The sequence below is a fragment of the Geotrypetes seraphini genome, chromosome 1 (genome assembly GCF_902459505.1).
Source record: "Geotrypetes seraphini chromosome 1, aGeoSer1.1, whole genome shotgun sequence".
In the NCBI taxonomy this organism is placed as follows: Eukaryota; Metazoa; Chordata; class Amphibia; order Gymnophiona; family Dermophiidae; genus Geotrypetes; species Geotrypetes seraphini.
In genome coordinates this window covers 67,125,421-67,144,248 of record NC_047084.1, presented here as the reverse complement: position 1 = coordinate 67,144,248, position 18,828 = coordinate 67,125,421, and the positions used below count along the sequence as shown (strand labels likewise).

General features: G+C 39.3%; 1 protein-coding gene across 5 annotated transcripts in view; it reads right to left on the bottom strand.

Moving 5' to 3' along the window:
- CPLANE1 (ciliogenesis and planar polarity effector 1) overlaps positions 1–18,828 on the bottom strand; it is a 372,488-nt gene that overhangs the window by 249,553 nt on the left and 104,107 nt on the right. For all 5 annotated transcript variants that reach the window (XM_033932742.1, XM_033932734.1, XM_033932750.1 and 2 more), the window contains 3 exons: positions 18,030–18,203; positions 9,193–9,421; positions 6,771–6,904 (listed from right to left, as the gene is read on the bottom strand). In XM_033932742.1, the coding sequence (XP_033788633.1) occupies positions 6,771–6,904; positions 9,193–9,421; positions 18,030–18,203 (537 nt within the window). The remainder of the gene's footprint in view (positions 1–6,770; positions 6,905–9,192; positions 9,422–18,029; positions 18,204–18,828) is intronic.

Genomic DNA, 18,828 nt, shown 5'->3' with positions numbered 1-18,828 from the left:
TCAAAGAAATCGCAGACTGTGGAGCAAGCCTGGTCTTTATTCAAGGACACGGTGAACGAAGCGCAAAACCTGTATATCCCCAGATTTAGAAAAAGATGCAAAAAGAACCGAACAAAAGACCCAGCGTGGATAACTAAAGAAGTGAAGAAAGCGATAGGAGATAAGAAAAAATCATTCCGGATGTGGAAAAAGGACAAAACCGGGGAGAATTGGAAAGAGCACAGGAAGCATCAATAAGAATGTCAACGCGTGGTTAGAAGAGCAAAAAGAGAATACGAAGAGAGGCTAGCCAGGGAAGCACGAAATTTCAAACTGTTCTTCAGATATGTTAAAGGGAAGCAGCCGGCAAGGGAAGAGGTGGGACCGCTGGATGAAGGAGATAGAAAGGGAGTGGTGAAGGAGGAAAAAGAAGTGGCGGATAGACTAAACATGTTCTTTTTGTCAGTATTTACAAGAGAGGACACATCCAATGTGCCGGAACCTGAAAAAATCTTCAAAGGAGATCAGGCAGAAAAATTAACATCCATGGAGGTAAGCCTTGAAGATGTACTCAAGCAGATAGATAGATTAAAAACTGACAAATCACCGGGCCCAGATGGAATCCACCCTAGGGTATTGAAAGAACTAAAAGAGGAAATAGCAGAATTACTACAGCAGGTTTGTAATCTATCCCTGAATACAGGGTGATCCCAGAGGATTGGAAGATAGCAAATGTTACGCCCATCTTTAAAAAAAGGATTGAGAGGTGACCCGGGGAACTACAGACCGGTAAGTCTAACTTCGGTCCCAGGGAAAATGGCAGAAGCGCTGATAAAAGACAGCATCGATGAGCATCTAGAAAGGAATAAACTGATGAAAGCAAGCCAACATGGCTTCTGCAAGGGAAGATCGTGCCTAACGAACTTATTGCACTTCTTCGAAGGAATTAACAAACAAATGGACAAAGGGGCCCCCATAGACATCGTATACTTGGATTTCCAAAAGGCCTTCGACAAGGTACCCCATGAACGCCTACTACGGAAACTGAAGAACCATGGGGTGGAAGGAGATGTACATAGATGGATCAAAAACTGGTTGGCGAGTAGGAAGCAAAGGGTAGGAGTGAAGGGCCACTACTCAGACTGGAGAAGGGTTACGAGTGGTGTTCCGCAGGGGTCAGTACTCGGACCGCTGCTGTTCAATGTATTTATTAATGACTTAGAAACAGGGATGAAGTGCGAAGTTATAAAATTTGCAGATGACACAAAGCTTTTTAGTGGGGTTAGGACTAAAGAAGACTGTGAAGATTTACAAAGGGACCTGAACAAACTGGGAGAGTGGGTAAATAAATGGCAGATGAACTTTAATGTAGAGAAATGTAAAGTCTTGCATGTAGGAAACAGAAACCCGATGTACAGCTCTATGATGGGAGGGCTGGTAATGGGTGAAAGTAGCCTAGAGAAGGACTTAGGGGTACTGGTGGACAAAAAATGAAGCAGTCGGCATAGTGCGCAGCGGCCTCTAAGAAGGCGAATAGAATGCTAGGTATTATCAAGAAAGGTATTACAACCAGAACGAAGGACGTTATCCTGCCGTTGTATCGGGCGATGGTGCTCCCGCATCTGGAGTACTGCATCCAATATTGGTCGCCATATCTTAAAAAGGATATGGCGATACTCGAGAGGGTACAAAAAAGAGAAACGAGATTGATAAAAGGTATGGAAAATCTTTCATATGCTGAAAGATTAGAAAAACTGGGACTATTTTCCCTGGAGAAGCGGAGGCTTAGAGGAGACATGATAGAGACTTACAAGATCATGAAGGGCATAGAGAAAGTGGAGAGGGACAGATTCTTCAAACTTTCGAAAACTACAAGAACGAGAGGGCATTCGGAAAAATTAAGAGGAGACAGATTCAGAACCAATGCTAGGAAGTTCTTCTTCACCCAAAGAGTGGTGGATACCTGGAATGCGCTTCCAGAGGGTGTGATAGGACAGAGTACGGTATTGGGTTTCAAGAAGGGATTAGATGATTTCCTGAAGGAAAAGGGGATTGAAGGGTATAGTTAGAGGATTACTATACAAGTCCTGGACCTGATGGGCCACCGCGTGGCGGACTGCTGGGCATGATGGACCTCTGGTCTGACCCAGCAGAGGCACTGCTTCTGTTCTTATAGTAAAATTTTAAAAACATGCCTCCAGTAGCCACCTATCGTCTATCTTATTTGCCCTAGTTTTTGAGCCTTTTGCTCAGAGAGTGCAGGAAAATGTAAGGATTAGAAGGATCCCAACTAGACAGGGGACTATAAATTAAGTCTTTTTGCAGATGACTTGCTTTTTACATTACAAGGCCTAGAAGGCTCATTAACAGTGGTACTTGAACAGCTGTTTATGGTCATGTGCCCAGTTTCTAGGTAAATTTGAGTAAATCTGTGATATTAAATGTGAACTTAGGGGAGGATCGAGTTTGAGAGTTACAATGGTTCTTCCCTTTTAAGTGCGTGCGAATGACTATGATATATCTGGTTTGGCTGAACTTCCTCAGAGGTATGGTGTGAAAGCAAGGCAAGCAGACTGGATCAGATTTAGCAGTGGGGGTGGGGGGGAGGGTTATGACTTCATATTAAAGGTAGGTTTCAACTGCCATCAGTTGTCATAAGGGAAATCTGGAGTTTACATTCACTAAATCTTAATCATAAGTAGCTATAAAATCTAGTCTGTGAAAAGCATTCCTTTCTTCACCCAACAACTGGTGGCAAACAGACTGGTATGCAGTTCCGGTGATTTCTTCCCGGGACCTCTTACACCCAGGACACTACTGTATTTGTTCTTCATGTGCTTACTGGGGTGAAGCATTCATCATTGGTCTTGTATAGGTTTGAAGTTTCTAACAGGCTGAAATTTAACTTTCTGGTGTGTAAATGTATACGGGAAAATCAATAAAGAAGAGCACTTCACCCCAGTGACGACACGAAGAGCAGGTATAGTGATGTCTTGGGGTCTTGAGAGGAAGTCATTTAGACTATGCACCAGTTTGTTCTTTACCAGTTGTTATTACATGTGTTGAACAAATTGTAGTTTTCCACATTCTATTTGGATTATCCGACTTTCTTCACTCAAGCCTTTAATACATAGGATGATTGACTATACACTCATTCTGCACCAGGGTTAGCTTTCCACACACACTAACGAAATCAGTTCCTTATACCTTGTTTAATTGTATAAACAGCTTGTCTTGAGTTTAGTCTCCCATCTGTTTATCCCAACGCATGCTATCCCCATCTAATTTCTGCATTTGACTCCTTGGCCATAGGATAAACTGCATTATAGAAAAACATTAGTGTCCTTTCTATGTTATTTGAATGTTCTGATTTGTGCTTATTAGATGCATCATAAGTATTAAGTCTCCCTTTTAAAACATATTATATCGCTCTTATTTAAATTTCAGTGCTGTTAAGTATATTTGTGAACTGTTTCATGGTTGTCCTATTAATAAGTTTCAATTTACTAATTATGAGTTTACCTCACTCGTATTTATATTTATTTTTGGTCTTTTTAATACTGTTATGCTGTTAACAAAATTGTAAGTTTTATATAGACTTCTGCTGCCCCTCAATATCTCTCCTCTCTCCTTATACACCTCCCAGAGAACTCTGTTCCTCAGAAAAACTGCTCCACTGCCAGTTCCAGACTTTGTTCCTTTTATCTAGCTGCCCCTTATGCCTAGAATAAATTACCTGAGTTTGTTCACCAAGCCCTTTCCCTTCCCTTGTTTAAAAGCAGACTGAAAACCCACCTTTTTTATAAAGCCATCAATCCATACCCTACTCCCCACTGCCTACCAACCCAGCCAGCAGATTAACCGTTCCCCTTAACTGTATCCATGACATCCTGTTTGTCTGTCTTGTCTGTTTAGGATGTAAGCTCTTTCGAGCAGGGTCTGTCTTCTTTGTGACTCTGTACAGCGCTGCGTACATCTGGTAGTGCTATAGGAATAATTAATAATAGTAGACCCTTGGGGTGGATCTTTATGACCTTAACTAAAAGCCACTTTTACACAAGTTTGAGAGTTACACAGGATACAAAGAGACTTAGATAAATGGGAGAAGATGAGCTTTTCATGGCTAGGATGTATTGAGATAGTAAAAATAATGATTTTACCCCAAATGTTATTCTTATTCCAGATGCTACCGATTTGGGTAGAGCGATTGGTTTTGGATAGTTTACAACAAAAACTTTCTGATTTTATTTGGGTTCACAGGCGATCTAGAGTGGGAAGGCGGATACTCTTTTTAAATAAAAGAGAAGGGGTGGGGGGCCTGGCTGTTCCCAATCTGGTAAAAACTATCAAGCAGCTCAGTTGAGGGTGATCCTTGAATGGCAGGCACAGGAGTACAAACAATGAGTGCAGACTGAGCAATCTGCGGTGGGTCAGATTCTCTTAACGCATAGATCCTGGATTCCGAGACAGCCTAAAAATGCAGAGTCCACAATCGGTAGAAACTACACAGAGGTTTTGGAAGGGAGTTAAAGGGTTTCTTTTAGAGGGACGCTGATACTTGTGGTTTGCCCCCTTGAGATTTAACCCTGAGTTTGTCCCAGGTAGAGGAGAAGGGGTGTTTGCTTCTTGGGAGGTAAAGCAGCTAGTGTATGCAAGACAACTCTGCAACATTGCTACTGAGCAGATTTGCTTCAAACCAAATATGGATTGATTTCCCAAGATATATTTATAACCTATTGTCCTCCAGGTTACTTTGAGATATACTTGGAGGGAAAACTGCATTTGAAAAAGTATTAGATCCTCGTCTTCAGAAGGGGGTTATCTTGGCAATATATCAATACTACATGAAGAACTGGGAACAAGACTTGGAGCAGGGGGCAGACAGAGAAGAGTGGGACCAGATTTGGTGTAGGATGACAAAATTGGGAATAGCAACTCTATTGGTGGAAAATGAGTATAAAGTGCTAATGAGCTGGTACTACACTCCTATGCGTCTGGCTGAAATGAGTAGGAGGGAGACGGAATTGCTGGTGGGGCTGTAGGGAGCTAGAAACTTATTTACACATGTGATGGAGTTGTAATTTGGTGCAAGAATTTTGGTTTTTTGAGTACTTCCATAAATCTAGGAGAAAAAGATACCTTCTACTTGGGAAGTAGCGCTCATACATAGGTATGGGACAGATTTGGAGGAGGGAGAATTGATCTTCTGTCAATTGACCCTTAGGGCTGCCTGATTGGTCTTGGCTGTGAGTTAGAAACAGAAAGACCAGAATGGAAGCTAGCTCTGGCAAAGTTGAGTGGCTGGTATGATATGTACAAACTAATTGCATTACAACATGGAAAGTCTCATCTATGATAAGATCTGGTATGTTTTGAGCAGAAAGAACGATTTTATAGATGTTATGTATAATAGGGGGATTTTGAGTGTGGATGATGTTTTATTTCTTGCTGGGGAGTGGTAGGGGATGGTAGAGAGGAAGGGGATTTAGGGAGGGGTACATAAAGCACAGTTACTTACCATAACAGGTGTTATCCGGGGCCTGCATGTTTGATTTATTGCACATGGACGTATCCTATGATGGTGTGTGGCTTTAAGTGAGCTAGCCTTCTTGCTTTTTGAGCCATTTTCATCAGCGTTGGAACTGTTATTCTGTACCGGTTCCTTATGCTTGTTGTCCCACACTGAGGATACGTTTCACAGTATTATTAATGTATTAATGGATGTTCACTGTTATTAGTGTTGAGGAACAATTTAGTGTTTTGTGTGGTTCTTGTTTGAAAAATGAAAACCATCAAAAGTTGGAAGGATAATAACAATAAATCCGAACTTCTTGAAACAGAAAGAAATCTCATAAGGGAAGAAAACACACTGAAGACATAAAAAAAAAAAACAAACCTCCAAAAAAAACGCTAGGATATGGTCCTGGTAGAACTTCTTTGCTCTACAGAGAAAGAACAGGGGTAGTGTGAGCCATCGTCAGGTGGGAAGGCACTCGTGCATGCGCAATGTGGACTATCCAGAAGCTTCATTAAAGCTTGAAGTGTCTTACACTTTCAGCATCCATACCGGGCTCCATGAATGACATCACCCACATGTGAGAATATGCTGCCTGCTTGTCCTAAGACTCTATAAAACTTGACACTTCTCTTGCCCAGCTATAATCAATCCCTCTTGCCCATTCCCAGCCTCAATCATCCCAAATACCTTTATTTCTGGATTTTAAGAATTGGAAATTTATCTGTTGCATCAGATAGCAGCACAGCTGGAAGAAGGATGGGGCTTGGGAAGGGGAGCTGAGAAGAAATTATAGTCATAAAAACCTAAGAGAAAAACAGCAGTGACTGAAACAGCCACATGTAATTCCAGAGCGCCCTTTGACTTTTCCTTCTAGCAATCACATGGCTCAAAATCACTTAGGGCTCCTTTTACAAAAGCGCACTAGGGCCTTAACACATGTAATAGTGCGCGCTAAATTGCCGCGCACGCTAGCCGCTACCACCTCCTTTTGAGCAGGCGGTAGATTTTCAGCTAGCTAGATTTAGTGCGCTAATCCGGTGCGTGCACTAAAACCGCTAGTGCACCTTCGTAAAAGGAGCCCTTAGGGTTGCACAGTACTAGAAGGAAATATGATCTAAAAAAAAAGCTAGCATTGTATCAGAAGTCTCATGAAAGCTCAGAGAACCCTTCAGCTCCAAGTTTAATCATTATTTATATATGTTTATTTTTGAAAATTATTTTGAAAATGACTAGTTTATAAAGATGCACATTGCAGATTATTATTATTTTTTACCTGAAAACTGTTTGTATTTAGTTGCTTTGGATAACATTTCAGACGTGTCTGGACGACCCAAAAAAGACTGTAGTTTCTCTTGAAAAGTTTTTACTGGTGTCAGCTTTATAGGCAAGCTTAGTTCAGTTTTCATCCTGAAATTATAAATACATTAAATAAACTATTATGCATTGTATAGCATCTTTTCAAAAACTGCTGAGTCCCATACAATATACATACATACCAAATACAAGTCTTCGCATCTTTATACATTTTTCACTTAAATTGTCTAAAAAAACAATTCAAAATGCAATATTTATTTATTTAGTCGATTTTCTAGCCCTTCCGCCCAAAAATACACCAGAACAGGTTACGAGTTTACTTAAATAATAAAAGGTTAGCAACAAAGTTACAAGCTGACATACAAACAGACATACATAATAGTGGTAAATGACATGGTAGGCATATTCTTCATAAAAAAAGTGAGAGAAAGCCATACTCTGAAGGGGCTAGATATTTGGTTAGCAGGAAGCCTGTTTGGATAGTGACTAGATGGGCTCAGTCTGCATATAGTAGTGAGACAATTTCTATGTACAGCATGAGAAAACAAATATCAGGTTTGAAAATTATATATAGCTTTAGAGAAATATAATTCTTATACTGTATACGGCATGGAAGATTGAATACATGTTTTGACAACTAAGTATAATAGTATTACAATTGGTATGGCACCCTATATATAGCAACAATAAAATACTTCCAATGCACAGCATGAAAGATCGAACATTTGTTTTGGTCACTAAGGGCTCCTTTTACTAAGCTGCGCTAGTGGTTTTAGCGCACGCTACAATGCCGCGTGCGCTAGACGCTAACGCCTCCAAAGAGCTGGCGTTAGTTTTTCCACGTAGCGCGGGGGTTAGCACGCGTTAATCTGCCGCGGGCTAAAAATGCTACCGCAGCTTAGTAAAAGGAGCCCTAAGTATAGTAATAAGACAATTATTAAGCCATTTTTGATGCGTGTACAAGAAGTAGAGAGACAAAACAGGGATAAGAGATATAGCTGAAAAACAAAAAAATAATAAAAAAGAAACCAGTATAATACCTTCAAACATTGCTAGTGACGAGGAACCCTATAGAAACATGAAAAGGTAAGAAAGGACACAAAGAAACATCTAATCTTCTAAATGAGTCAACAGGAGCTGCTTGAAGGAACATAAGAACATAAAAGGAGCATTTCAAATTAATACATCACCATATCAGTGGGACAATTCAGAAAAATTGAAAATTACGCCCCCCCCCCCCCTCTTTTAATCAAGCTGTGGTAGAGGTTTTTAGCATGGGCTGGTGAGGTAAGTGCTCACTCACAGGAAATCTATGAGCATTGGAGCATTTACCACGCCGGCATGTGCTAAAAAGTGCTAGCACAGCTTGATAAAAGGGGCCCTATAAACTGTATGTAGTGATATTAGACCTCCTAGTATGTATTGTATTAGGACAAAAACTTGTTTCGTAAGTGTGTACTATAATTATGGCAAGTTGTAACCTGTTAACTGTATTTTATGTATGTTTAACCTGTAAACCGTTCTGAGCTCTTTGGGGAAAACAGGATAGAAAACGAATTAAATAAATAAATAACCGTTTTTAGTGGTTAGCACACTAAAGCGCTTAATGCCCTTTCATGAATTTCCCTGTTAGTGAAATATGTCTAGCTTAAAATGTCCTTTTTTGCCCTAGATGTTTTTACAATGTTCCTTTATTACAGAAAAGCATCCAAATCATAAGACCACCCTGATCTCTCCCAAAATACGCCGTCTTGAGATTTAGATGGATTGTGGAAAAACTGTAGAGCAAAACGTCTTAAAATGAGCTTTGAAAATAGCGATTTGGACATTTTTTTGTGAAAAAAATGGGACATTTTTCTGTTTCAAAAATTAGCCCCAAAACATATCAAAACAAAACCATCAAAAAGGGGTTGACATTCAAAAGGTTTAATCAGACAGGAGAGGTTCTCCTGCCTGGTTAAACCCTTTTGAGTACCAGACCCTTCTGAACTATTAGAAGTACTGCTACTCATAAGTCTGAAAACGGGTGGTGCTATAAAATGCTGTAATGAGGCACAAGGTACGTTAGATAGATTGTGAGCCCGCCGGGACAGAGAGGGAAAAACTGCTTGAGTACCTGAATAAATGCATGTAAACCGTTCTGAGCTCCCTTGGGAGAACGGTACAGAAAATTGAATAAATAAAAATTAAAAAAATAAAAATATTATGGAATCCATTTTTATTTCTTATATAATCAATCAATAGACTTCAGCTACCCATTCCTCTTTTCCCACAAATCTGAGACAGTTATTAAACACATAGTAAATCGGGCAAGTATGAAAAAAAGTCTTTGCAATGCAGATCCTCAATTCCCCACTGAAACCAGTAAGAAAACAACACACCTTGATAAGTCACCATTACTTTGACAGTAAAGATCATAAGCTAGGCTCATTGAAACAGACATTTTCCAATCTCCAAGCTTGTGTGCCAACAACACTGCTTCTGGAAACAATCCACCAATAAGCAGCAACTCAAGGGCATATTCCACAGTCCAAGCACAGGACAGATTCTGATCTCTGATAACTCTGGCAACCACAGATTGCTGTAGAGGAATTACTCGAAGTAACATATCTAACAACAGGACACAAAAATATGCAATATATGTTATTAGCAGAGTATTTTATTGTTCACAGAAGATTTGGTTAATAAATTACAATTATAAATATTGATCTTGCCAAACAATTGCAGTTGGTTAAATTCATTTTACCATGCAATTAATTTTGTGACCATCATTTTAACTCAACCTAAGTCTGCATATAAAGCAATGGTCACAACCTTAAAACTGAACTAAACAAATGGCCTAGTAGGGTCAATGCTACATCTGTTTTACTGTTGATTTGTATTTTATCTGTGTTTTAATTAATTGTTTTATACTGTTATTATATACTAGTATTTTAGCCCGTTACATTAACGGGTGCTAGAATATATGTCTATCTGTCTGTCTTTATTTCCGTGTCTCTCTCTCTGTCCTGCTGTCTTTCTTTCTGTCTGTCTCTGTCCCTGGCCCCCTTTGTCTGTCTGTCTTTCTGTGTCTCTCGCTGTCCCTGTGTCTTTCTTCTTTTATTTCTTTCTCCCTTCCTCCCGCTGGCAGTAGAATATATGTCTGTGTTTCTTTCTGTTTCTCTCCATACTCTCATTCATCTTGTCATCTCCCTTTTGACCTCATACAAATGGCTCACCACTTTCAGAATACCCCTCCCTCTCTCCACTGGTCAGTCTATATCTCCCTGTCCCTTTCTCTTCATCCCCTAGCATCTTCTTATCCCAGCTCTCTGCCCTCCCATGGATTATTTTTTCCTCCATTTTCTGTTGTTCTTCTTCCTTCCCCCCTTGATGCTGAACAATAAGATGGAGGGAAAAAAAGAGATGCTGCATCTCTCTCCCCTTTCCACCCCCAGACCTAACATTTCTCCCTCCCTTCCATCCCTAGGTCCAACTTCCCTCCCCCAGATCCACCATCTCTCCCCAATAGTCCTCCCTTCAAGTATCTCTTTCCCCAGATCCAGCTTCTCTCCCTTCAGACCATTACCTACCATCTCTCTCTCTCCTCTGTTCCTGGCCCCATAAACTGTCCCCCATGCCCAGTCTGGCACTTCTTTTAATACTCTCCCCCTTTGCACTTTATAAAAATTAAAAAAAAGTTAATCCAGGGAATTTCCTAGGCCCAACATGTTCTCCCTCTTCTCTCCATTCCATTCCGATATTGCCTTCACCTTCTGTGTCGCTGAAAAATCCGCTGGCCTCAGCTGTGATTCAGGAACGTTGTCTGTGGCTCCCCTTCCTGCTTTCAATCTGCCGCGGTTCTCCCCCTCCCCCCCCCCGGCGGAATGTTTCTGAATCGCAGCCAAGGGTGGTGGATTTTTCAGCAAAACAGAAGGAGGGCGACATCAGACCGGTCCCTTTCTCCCTATCTCCTTCCCTACTTCCCTGTGCAGCAGCCGCAGCATTCCCTCTCCCTCCATTAACCGCGAGAGGAGCCTGCACACGGACCTAACAGGCCGAGCCTCCAGCAGTCTAACTTCCCGGCGGCTCCTCTGACGATCGCCGCCTTCTCCGACGCAGGAGCGGCTCGTGAGAGGAGCCGCTGCAGCGTCTGTGAAGTTGAAAAAAACTTTGGCCCGTTCCCGTGCTCGGCCGCGGCTGGCTACAGGTGCCACGGTCTGCAGCCGCCGACATCCGTTTTGACTTTTTTTTTTTTTTTAGTTGAAAGACGCGGCGGTGGCTCCTCTCATGATCCCCACCTGCGTCGGAAGTCCGACGCAGGCGGGGATCGTGAAAGTAGCCACCGCCGCGTCTTTCAAAGAACCGTAAGCCGCGCATGCGCACTTCCTATGTGTCACTACAGCTCACAGAAAAGTGGCGCACACTTAGGAACTGCGCATGCGCGGCTTACCATTTTATTATATTAGATGGAAAATGATATATTTCTTTCTAATTACCATATGATGATTTTAAATTTTTCAGGCTTATCTAAGCAAAACAATTTGTAGTAAGTCAAAATAAATAATAACAATTACAATTCATACTCTGAAAAGGGATGGTAAATAAGACCAAGAATATTATAATGTCTCTGTATAGCTCCATGATATGACCTCACCTTGAGTATTGCATTCATTTCTGGTCACCATATTTAAAAAAAGATATAGCAGAATTAGAAAAGGTTCAAAGAAGAGTGACCAAAATGATAAAGAGGATAGAACTCCTCTCATATGAGAAAAAGCTAGAGAGGTTAGAGTTCTTCAGCTTGGAAAAGAGATGGCTGAGGGGGAGATATGATCAAAGCCTATAAAATCCTGAGTGGTGTAGAATGGGTAAAACTGAATCGATTTTTTACTCTTTCAAAAATTACAAAGATTAGGAGACACACATAGAAGTTATATGGAAATACATTTAAAACAAGTAGTAGGAAATATTTTTTCAGCCAAAGAATAATTAAACTCGTTGCCAGTGGATTTGGTAACAGCAATTAGCAAAGCTGGGTTTAAAAAGATTTAGACAAGTTCCTGGAGGAAAAATTCATAGTCTGCTATTAAGATAAGACATAATCCAAGTGAATTTGTAAGCTCCCCACAATCTTTCCCAAACTAGATGACTCGGTACTGGGCTTATCAACTCAAGATCACTTAAATCCAAGTATCACTTACTAAACGATGTCATTAGCCAGAATAACTTTCATTTACTCTGTATCACCAAGACCTGGCTAACAGATGGAGATGAAGCCTACTTAGCCTTTGTCTGCCTTCCAGGCTTTACCTTTCATTTCAATCATTGTGTTGGGAGAAGAGGGGGTGGGGTAGCCATTGTCCATCGGCTTAACTTTGAATTTTCCTCCCACCAAAGGCCTCTGGAATTCATTCAATTTAAATTGAAAACTAACATCATCTGGAACTGCCTACTTTTATATCTCCCACCGCCTATCACATGCAACAGCATCTCCAATTAGCCAGAATACTTCTACAGATTATCCCCTTATTCTTGGGGATTTCAATGTCCATTTCAAGGATCTGAATAACACTCACACCTTAGAGCTGATGACCCTTTTTCAAGATCTCAATCTATCTCCTCTAATCTTCAATGCTACACATAGAGAAGGTCACACTCTTGACATGATTTTGGTACCAATTTCCTTAGCTTCCAAATTTGTTCTAACATTAAATACTTCTGTGCCTTGGTCTGACCATTCATTACTTATTTTTTCCCATTTCTGGTCTCCAAAGTCCCCCTTCTTGGGTTCCAAATCATTCAGTTGTTGTGACTACTCCAAATTAGACTCTGTTTCCATTTCCTCCACGCTTAACGCCCTGACTTTTCGTCTGACCCTCCCATGGATGATTTAATAACCAATCGGAATAATACTATCTCTAATTTTTTTGACAAATTAGCTCCAGTTCAGTCCCATTTTGTATCAAATCGAAGCCATAAAAATCCATGGGTTTCTTCAGAACTTAAGCTAATAAAGGAACAACTGCGCTCTTTGGAAAGGAGATGGTGACATGATAAATCTATGACTAACCTTTGCTTATACAAGGAACATGCTGCCTTTTATAAGTCCAAAATTCTACAAGCAAAATCTCATTACTACATTACATTACATTACATTAGAGATTTCTATTCCGCCATTACCTTGCGGTTCAAGGCAGATTACAAAAAAGTTATAGAAGGTGGGTTATAAAAGAAGATTTCTGGTCATTTCCAAAGCGAGTAAATGTAATGTAATTTATTTCTTATATACCGCTACATCCGTTAGGTTCTAAGCGGTTTACAGAAAATATACATTAAGATTAGAAATAAGAAAGGTACTTGGAAAATTCCCTTACTGTCCCGAAGGCTCACAATCTAACTAAAGTACCTGGAGGGTAATAGTGAAGTGAAAAGTAGAGTTAGAGGAAAAATAAAAATAAAATAAACATTTTAAAAAGACAGCATTGATCTAAATACTTTGGAAGGTAAAGAGTAGATCAGGTTGATTCGGGGGGTCAGGAAGAAGATGGGAGGAAAAGTGAAAAGTGAAAAGTAGAGTTAGAGGAAAAATAAAAATAAAATAAACATTTTAAAAAGACAGCATTGATCTAAATACTTTGGAAGGTAAAGAGTAGATCAGGTTGATTCGGGGGGTCAGGAAGAAGATACCCCGTCTCTCACCTGACCTTTCGCCGCCGCGCAGCGGCGGCGCGCCGAGGACTCCGCCCCCTAATACCCCGGTACATGACATTTAAAGTCACGTCTCTTGCGGCGCACGCTGCTCACTCTTTGTTTTACTGCTCACGGCACCTTGGCTCACTATTGTTTTTATAACTGCTCATTGTTTTAATTTGTTTTACCGGTAACTATAACTATAATTTTTAACTTCAACTATTCAAGTTTCAATTGCTGTTTTTACTGTTGTTATTTTACTGTGGTTTTATTCTTTATTGCTGTTATTTTACAGTGGTTTTATTCTTCTCTGCAGTCTCTCACCTGACCTTTCGCCGCCGCGCAGCGGCGGCGCGCCGAGGACTCCGCCCCCTAATACCCCGGTACATGACATTTAAAGTCACGTCTCTTGCGGCGCACGCCGCAAAGGCGCGCGCCAAAGGCGCGCGCCAAAGGAGCGCACCTAAGGAGCAGGTTCTGCTCCTTAGTGCGCTCCTTTGTGCGAAGCCGGAGTGCGCTGACACCCCCTTTATTCACAATCGACATCTTAAACAATTTGCCAACACTAATCTTTTCTATACTGTGTCTATCTTCCTAGCAACCATGAGCCTTCTTATCTCTGAGTCACCCATGAACCCATATAGCCAGGGCTCAAGTGAGCCTTCACACATACCGGTTCACTGGGGCCACCGGCCACCAAAACCTAAAACAACCGAACCACGACAGGTACTAATTAAATCTCTTCAACTAACGCAAGGCAACACCTATAACAAAAATCACGCCTCTAACGTTATTATACCATCCACAATTCGTTCTAACTCTCTCATACCCAATTCTAATAAATTAAAGCTAGGACTTATAAATTCCAGGTCTATCAAAGGTAAATACCACTTAGTCAAAGAAAAAATTATTACAGAAAGCTTACATTTACTCTGCATAATAGAAACCTGGTTAACAGAAGGCGAAGAAGCTTATTTATCCTATTGCTGCCCACCAAACTACACATTTATTTTCAATCACCGTCAGAACCGAAAAGGAGGTGGGCTAGCCATAATTTACTTAAAGGATAGCCTAAATACTATCGAATATTCCACTGGAAATACTGAAATTGAATTCTTACAGGTCCAACTTAACTCTACTCCTAAAATTGACATACTTTTATTGTACATTCCACCTCCAACAAATCAAAATAGCTTATTTTCTCTTCAAAATTTGATCTTTGATTACAGCTCCACATCGGAATTTCCTCTAATATTAGGAGATTTCAATTTTCATTTCGACGATCTTTCCAACCCCCTCACAAAAGAGCTCTTAACCTACATTGAAATACTTAACTTACATCCCCTCATCCATGAACCTACTCACAAGGCCGAACATATTTTGGATATGATTTTTATCCCTAAATCAGAGCATCTTTACTGCAACAATACCTTAAATACTCCAGTTCCCTGGTCAGATCATCACTTAATATCTTTCGAGTTAACAATAAACAATAAAATAAACCCAACTCCAATTCCCAAGAAAATAACTTACCGTGATTACACTAAATTAGAACTCTCTTCAGTTTCTGCTTTCCTTCTCTCAAGGCCTCCCTTATTAGAAAGTGATACCCTCGAACACCAACTTAATTCTTGGAATGAAACAATCCAACTCCTATTAGACAAAGAGGTTCCCCTAATTAATAAAACAATATCCAACAAAAAAACCCAAAACCCATGGTATACACCAGAACTTTCACTAATTAAAAGGCAACTACGATCTTTGGAAAGAAAATGGCGAAAAAACAAAAATAACGTAAACTTAAAAGCTTTCATAGAACAATCGCAATACTATAAAAATAAAATTAATGAGTCCAAGAAAACTTTCTACTCAAATAAAATTAAATTAGCCAGAAATTCTTCTATCTTATTCTCTATATTAAAATCCTTCAATCCAAAACCCCAAAACGAAAATAAACGCTCAAATCTTTCAGCTCAAACCATGGCAGAGGCTTTCTGCGAAAAAATCACAAACATCCGTAAAAATTTTATCTCTGATCCTACCACTAATCCCTCGGAGTCACACACTAATAACATAATTCCTTGCGCTAAGTGTTCTAACTATAAAGTTCCATCGTTAGACGAAATAAAATCAATTTTTCAAAGTATTAATTTAAAAAATACTCCCTCTGAGATCATTCCTCCCTTAATTTTAAAAAAATACTTTTCTTGCTTTGGCCCACTATTGCACTCAATAATTAAAAAAAGCCTTACATCAGGGGCAGTACCAACAAGTTGGAAAGCATCAACAATATCTCCTATATTAAAAGACCACAAAATCAGCTATGACGACCCCACCAACTATCGTCCAATTGCTAATATTCCTTTCTTAGCAAAAATCACAGAGAAAGTAATATTCACTCAACTATCAGACTTTGCCAATTCCACCAATGCTTTACATCCCAATCAAACAGGCTTCAGGAAACATCATAATACAGAATATTCCTTAATTGGGCTCACCACCAATATCATTTATAATCTTGATCATCACAACTCGGTAATTTTATTTTCTCTCGATCTCTCAGCCGCATTCGACACAATTGACCATTCTCTTCTTCTGGACAGACTTCATTCCATAGGCGTTAGCGACCTAGCCTTGCAATGGATTACCTCCTATCTTTCTAACCGTACTTCTACGGTACGCTTTAACAATACAATTTCGAAACCTTTTTCCCAAAATTATGGTATTCCCCAGGGCTCTATCTTGTCTCCTCTTTTATTTAATATTTTTTTATCCCCCTTACTAAACCTAAGCCAATCTATAGGTTTTACCACCTACGCTTACGCAGATGACATCCAGTTGACTCATGCATTCAACCCGGAAAATCCAAATGACATAGTTCAAATTAACCAAAAATTAGAACAAATAAAAAATTGGCTAGTACAAAACAAACTAGCATTAAACATATCCAAGACAAGGGCTCTATTTTTCCCTTCAAAACAAGATCTAAAACTATCAATCCCTTTTTCGATTAACAACACACCAATTGAATTAGCAACTTCACTTAAGATTTTAGGTGTAATCATTGATAGTAAATTCTCTTACCAAGAACATATTAGCAACACAGTTAAAAACTGCTTCTACCGTTTGCGCCTAATCCGCTCAATGTCCAAGTACTTAGAGCCAAAATCAGTAAATATTTTAGTCCACTCACTTATAATATCCAAATTAGATTACTGTAATTCCTTATTACTAAACATAACAAACAAGGAACAAAGACGTTTACAAATAATTCAAAACACCGCCATAAAATTAATACATCATGGAAAGAAATATGATCACGTGACTCCATATCTGATGAAATCTCATTGGCTACCCATTAACCAAAGAATTATATATAAAACAGCATTATTAGTCTTTAAAACAACTACAACAAATGAACCTCAGTTCATTAACCGCTTATTAATTCCACACTCCTCAAATCGCTCTCTCCGGTCTAATAGTCAGGAGCTACTTATGGTTCCATCATTGAAAATAATAGGAACTAGGCGACATGATATTTTTTCAGTCAAAGCCCCGCTTATCTGGAATTCTCTTCCTTTCTACATTAGGAATATCAAAGATCTTATTCTATTCAAAACTACTCTAAAAACATTTCTATTTAAGGCTTCCTTTAACCCGTAAACAGGAATCTTCTTTTATCAATTGAAAATATCATAAACTCCGAAATTTTTCTACTTTTAGGTACCCCCATCCCAATGTTCTACCCTACCCTATCCAATTTTCTTCGTCTATCTATGTGGACACAATAACATTGTAACTTTTTACCCCACTTGTTTTTCCCAACTCCTTCAGTAGTGTCTGTATTGTTAAGTGTTCACGAATATGTTTGTTAATGCACATAAATGATCTTAACTGTTTTTACCCTTATATTTATTGTAATGTTATTCGCTTAGAATTTTTAAGCGAACCATTAAATCTAAATAAACTTGAAACTTGAAACTTGAAGGTACTTGTAGTGTTAAGACTTTTTCAGGGATTTCTTGAAGAGTATAGTCTTTATTTCTTTTCTGAACATCTTGTAGTCTGGGGATGTTATCAGTAGATTGGAGATTTGATTGTCTAGTTTTGCTGCTTGAGTGGCTAGGAGGCCGTCATATAGTTTTTTCCATTTAACTTCTTTGATTGGAGGATGTGTTAATGGGGTATGAGATTTTTTATGCCTGGTTGAGGTAGTTTGGATGAGGCGGTTGTTCAGGTAGGTTGGGCTGTCTCTGTTTATAGTTTTGAATAGTGTACAGTAGAATTTAAATAGTATTCTTTCTGGAATTGGAAGCCAGTGTGAGTTGAGGTATGCCTCTGTAATGTGGTCGTGTTTCCTCAATGAGTAGACGAGTCTCAGGGCTGTGTTTTGAATTGTTTGTAGTTGTTTTGTCAGAATAATAAGAAAAAGCAAATCATTTTCAGATCTAACATGATACGAGTCTGGACGTAAAGCTTTCTAACAAATTCTTTATAATATGCCAAAGAATATCTATACATAAAAAACAGAACTAAAGTACAGTACCTGGTGCAGTGCAGAATGGAGGTAGAACATCAATATTATGTGGTGGAAGTACATAAAGTGGCTGATTAGTAAAGTAGGCAGCCATGAATCGTCCCAAGGACTGGATCACTGCTAAAGCTGCTTCACTATGAATGTGTCTAAGAATCTCCAGTTCATATCTGATATATTCAGATTCTGTAAGACAAACACTTCAGATTAAACAAATCAGAACATATTTTGCCTTATTACAGGATATTGTATTGGCTTCTCTTCGAGGCCAGAGTGTTTTTTAAACTGGGTTGTTTATGTTTTAAAGTCTTGCATGGCATGGCTCCCAGTTTTTAGTGGAACATTTCATTTTTCCTATTTTAACAGTTACAGTTATTTTATTTGATACACCGCCATTATTAACAAAAAGAAGTCAAATCAAAGTGGTTAACGCTCAGCATGGATTTCAACCTTATTTGAATTTCCCTCTGTTAGAGGATGTCACTACAACAGACATCACAATCGACTGCTCGCTTATCAATCAGTCCTCTGGGATCTGATTTTCGCAAAGTTCTCATCACCTCAACATCTTATATGAATTTTAGAAAATCATTAAAGTCTTATTTATTTAGCAAGTTTTTATGACACCGTGTATGAATGATGTTTGTAAGGATTAATATACATGTTCAGACTATTGGAAGTTCGCTGTTACTATTCAGCTTTTCTTTAATTGTCAACTGCATGGATCTGCAAGATTTTGCGGGATATAAATGTCATGTTATGTTATGCAAAAATATACATCGGTACTATATTTTACATATTCAGTTAAGCC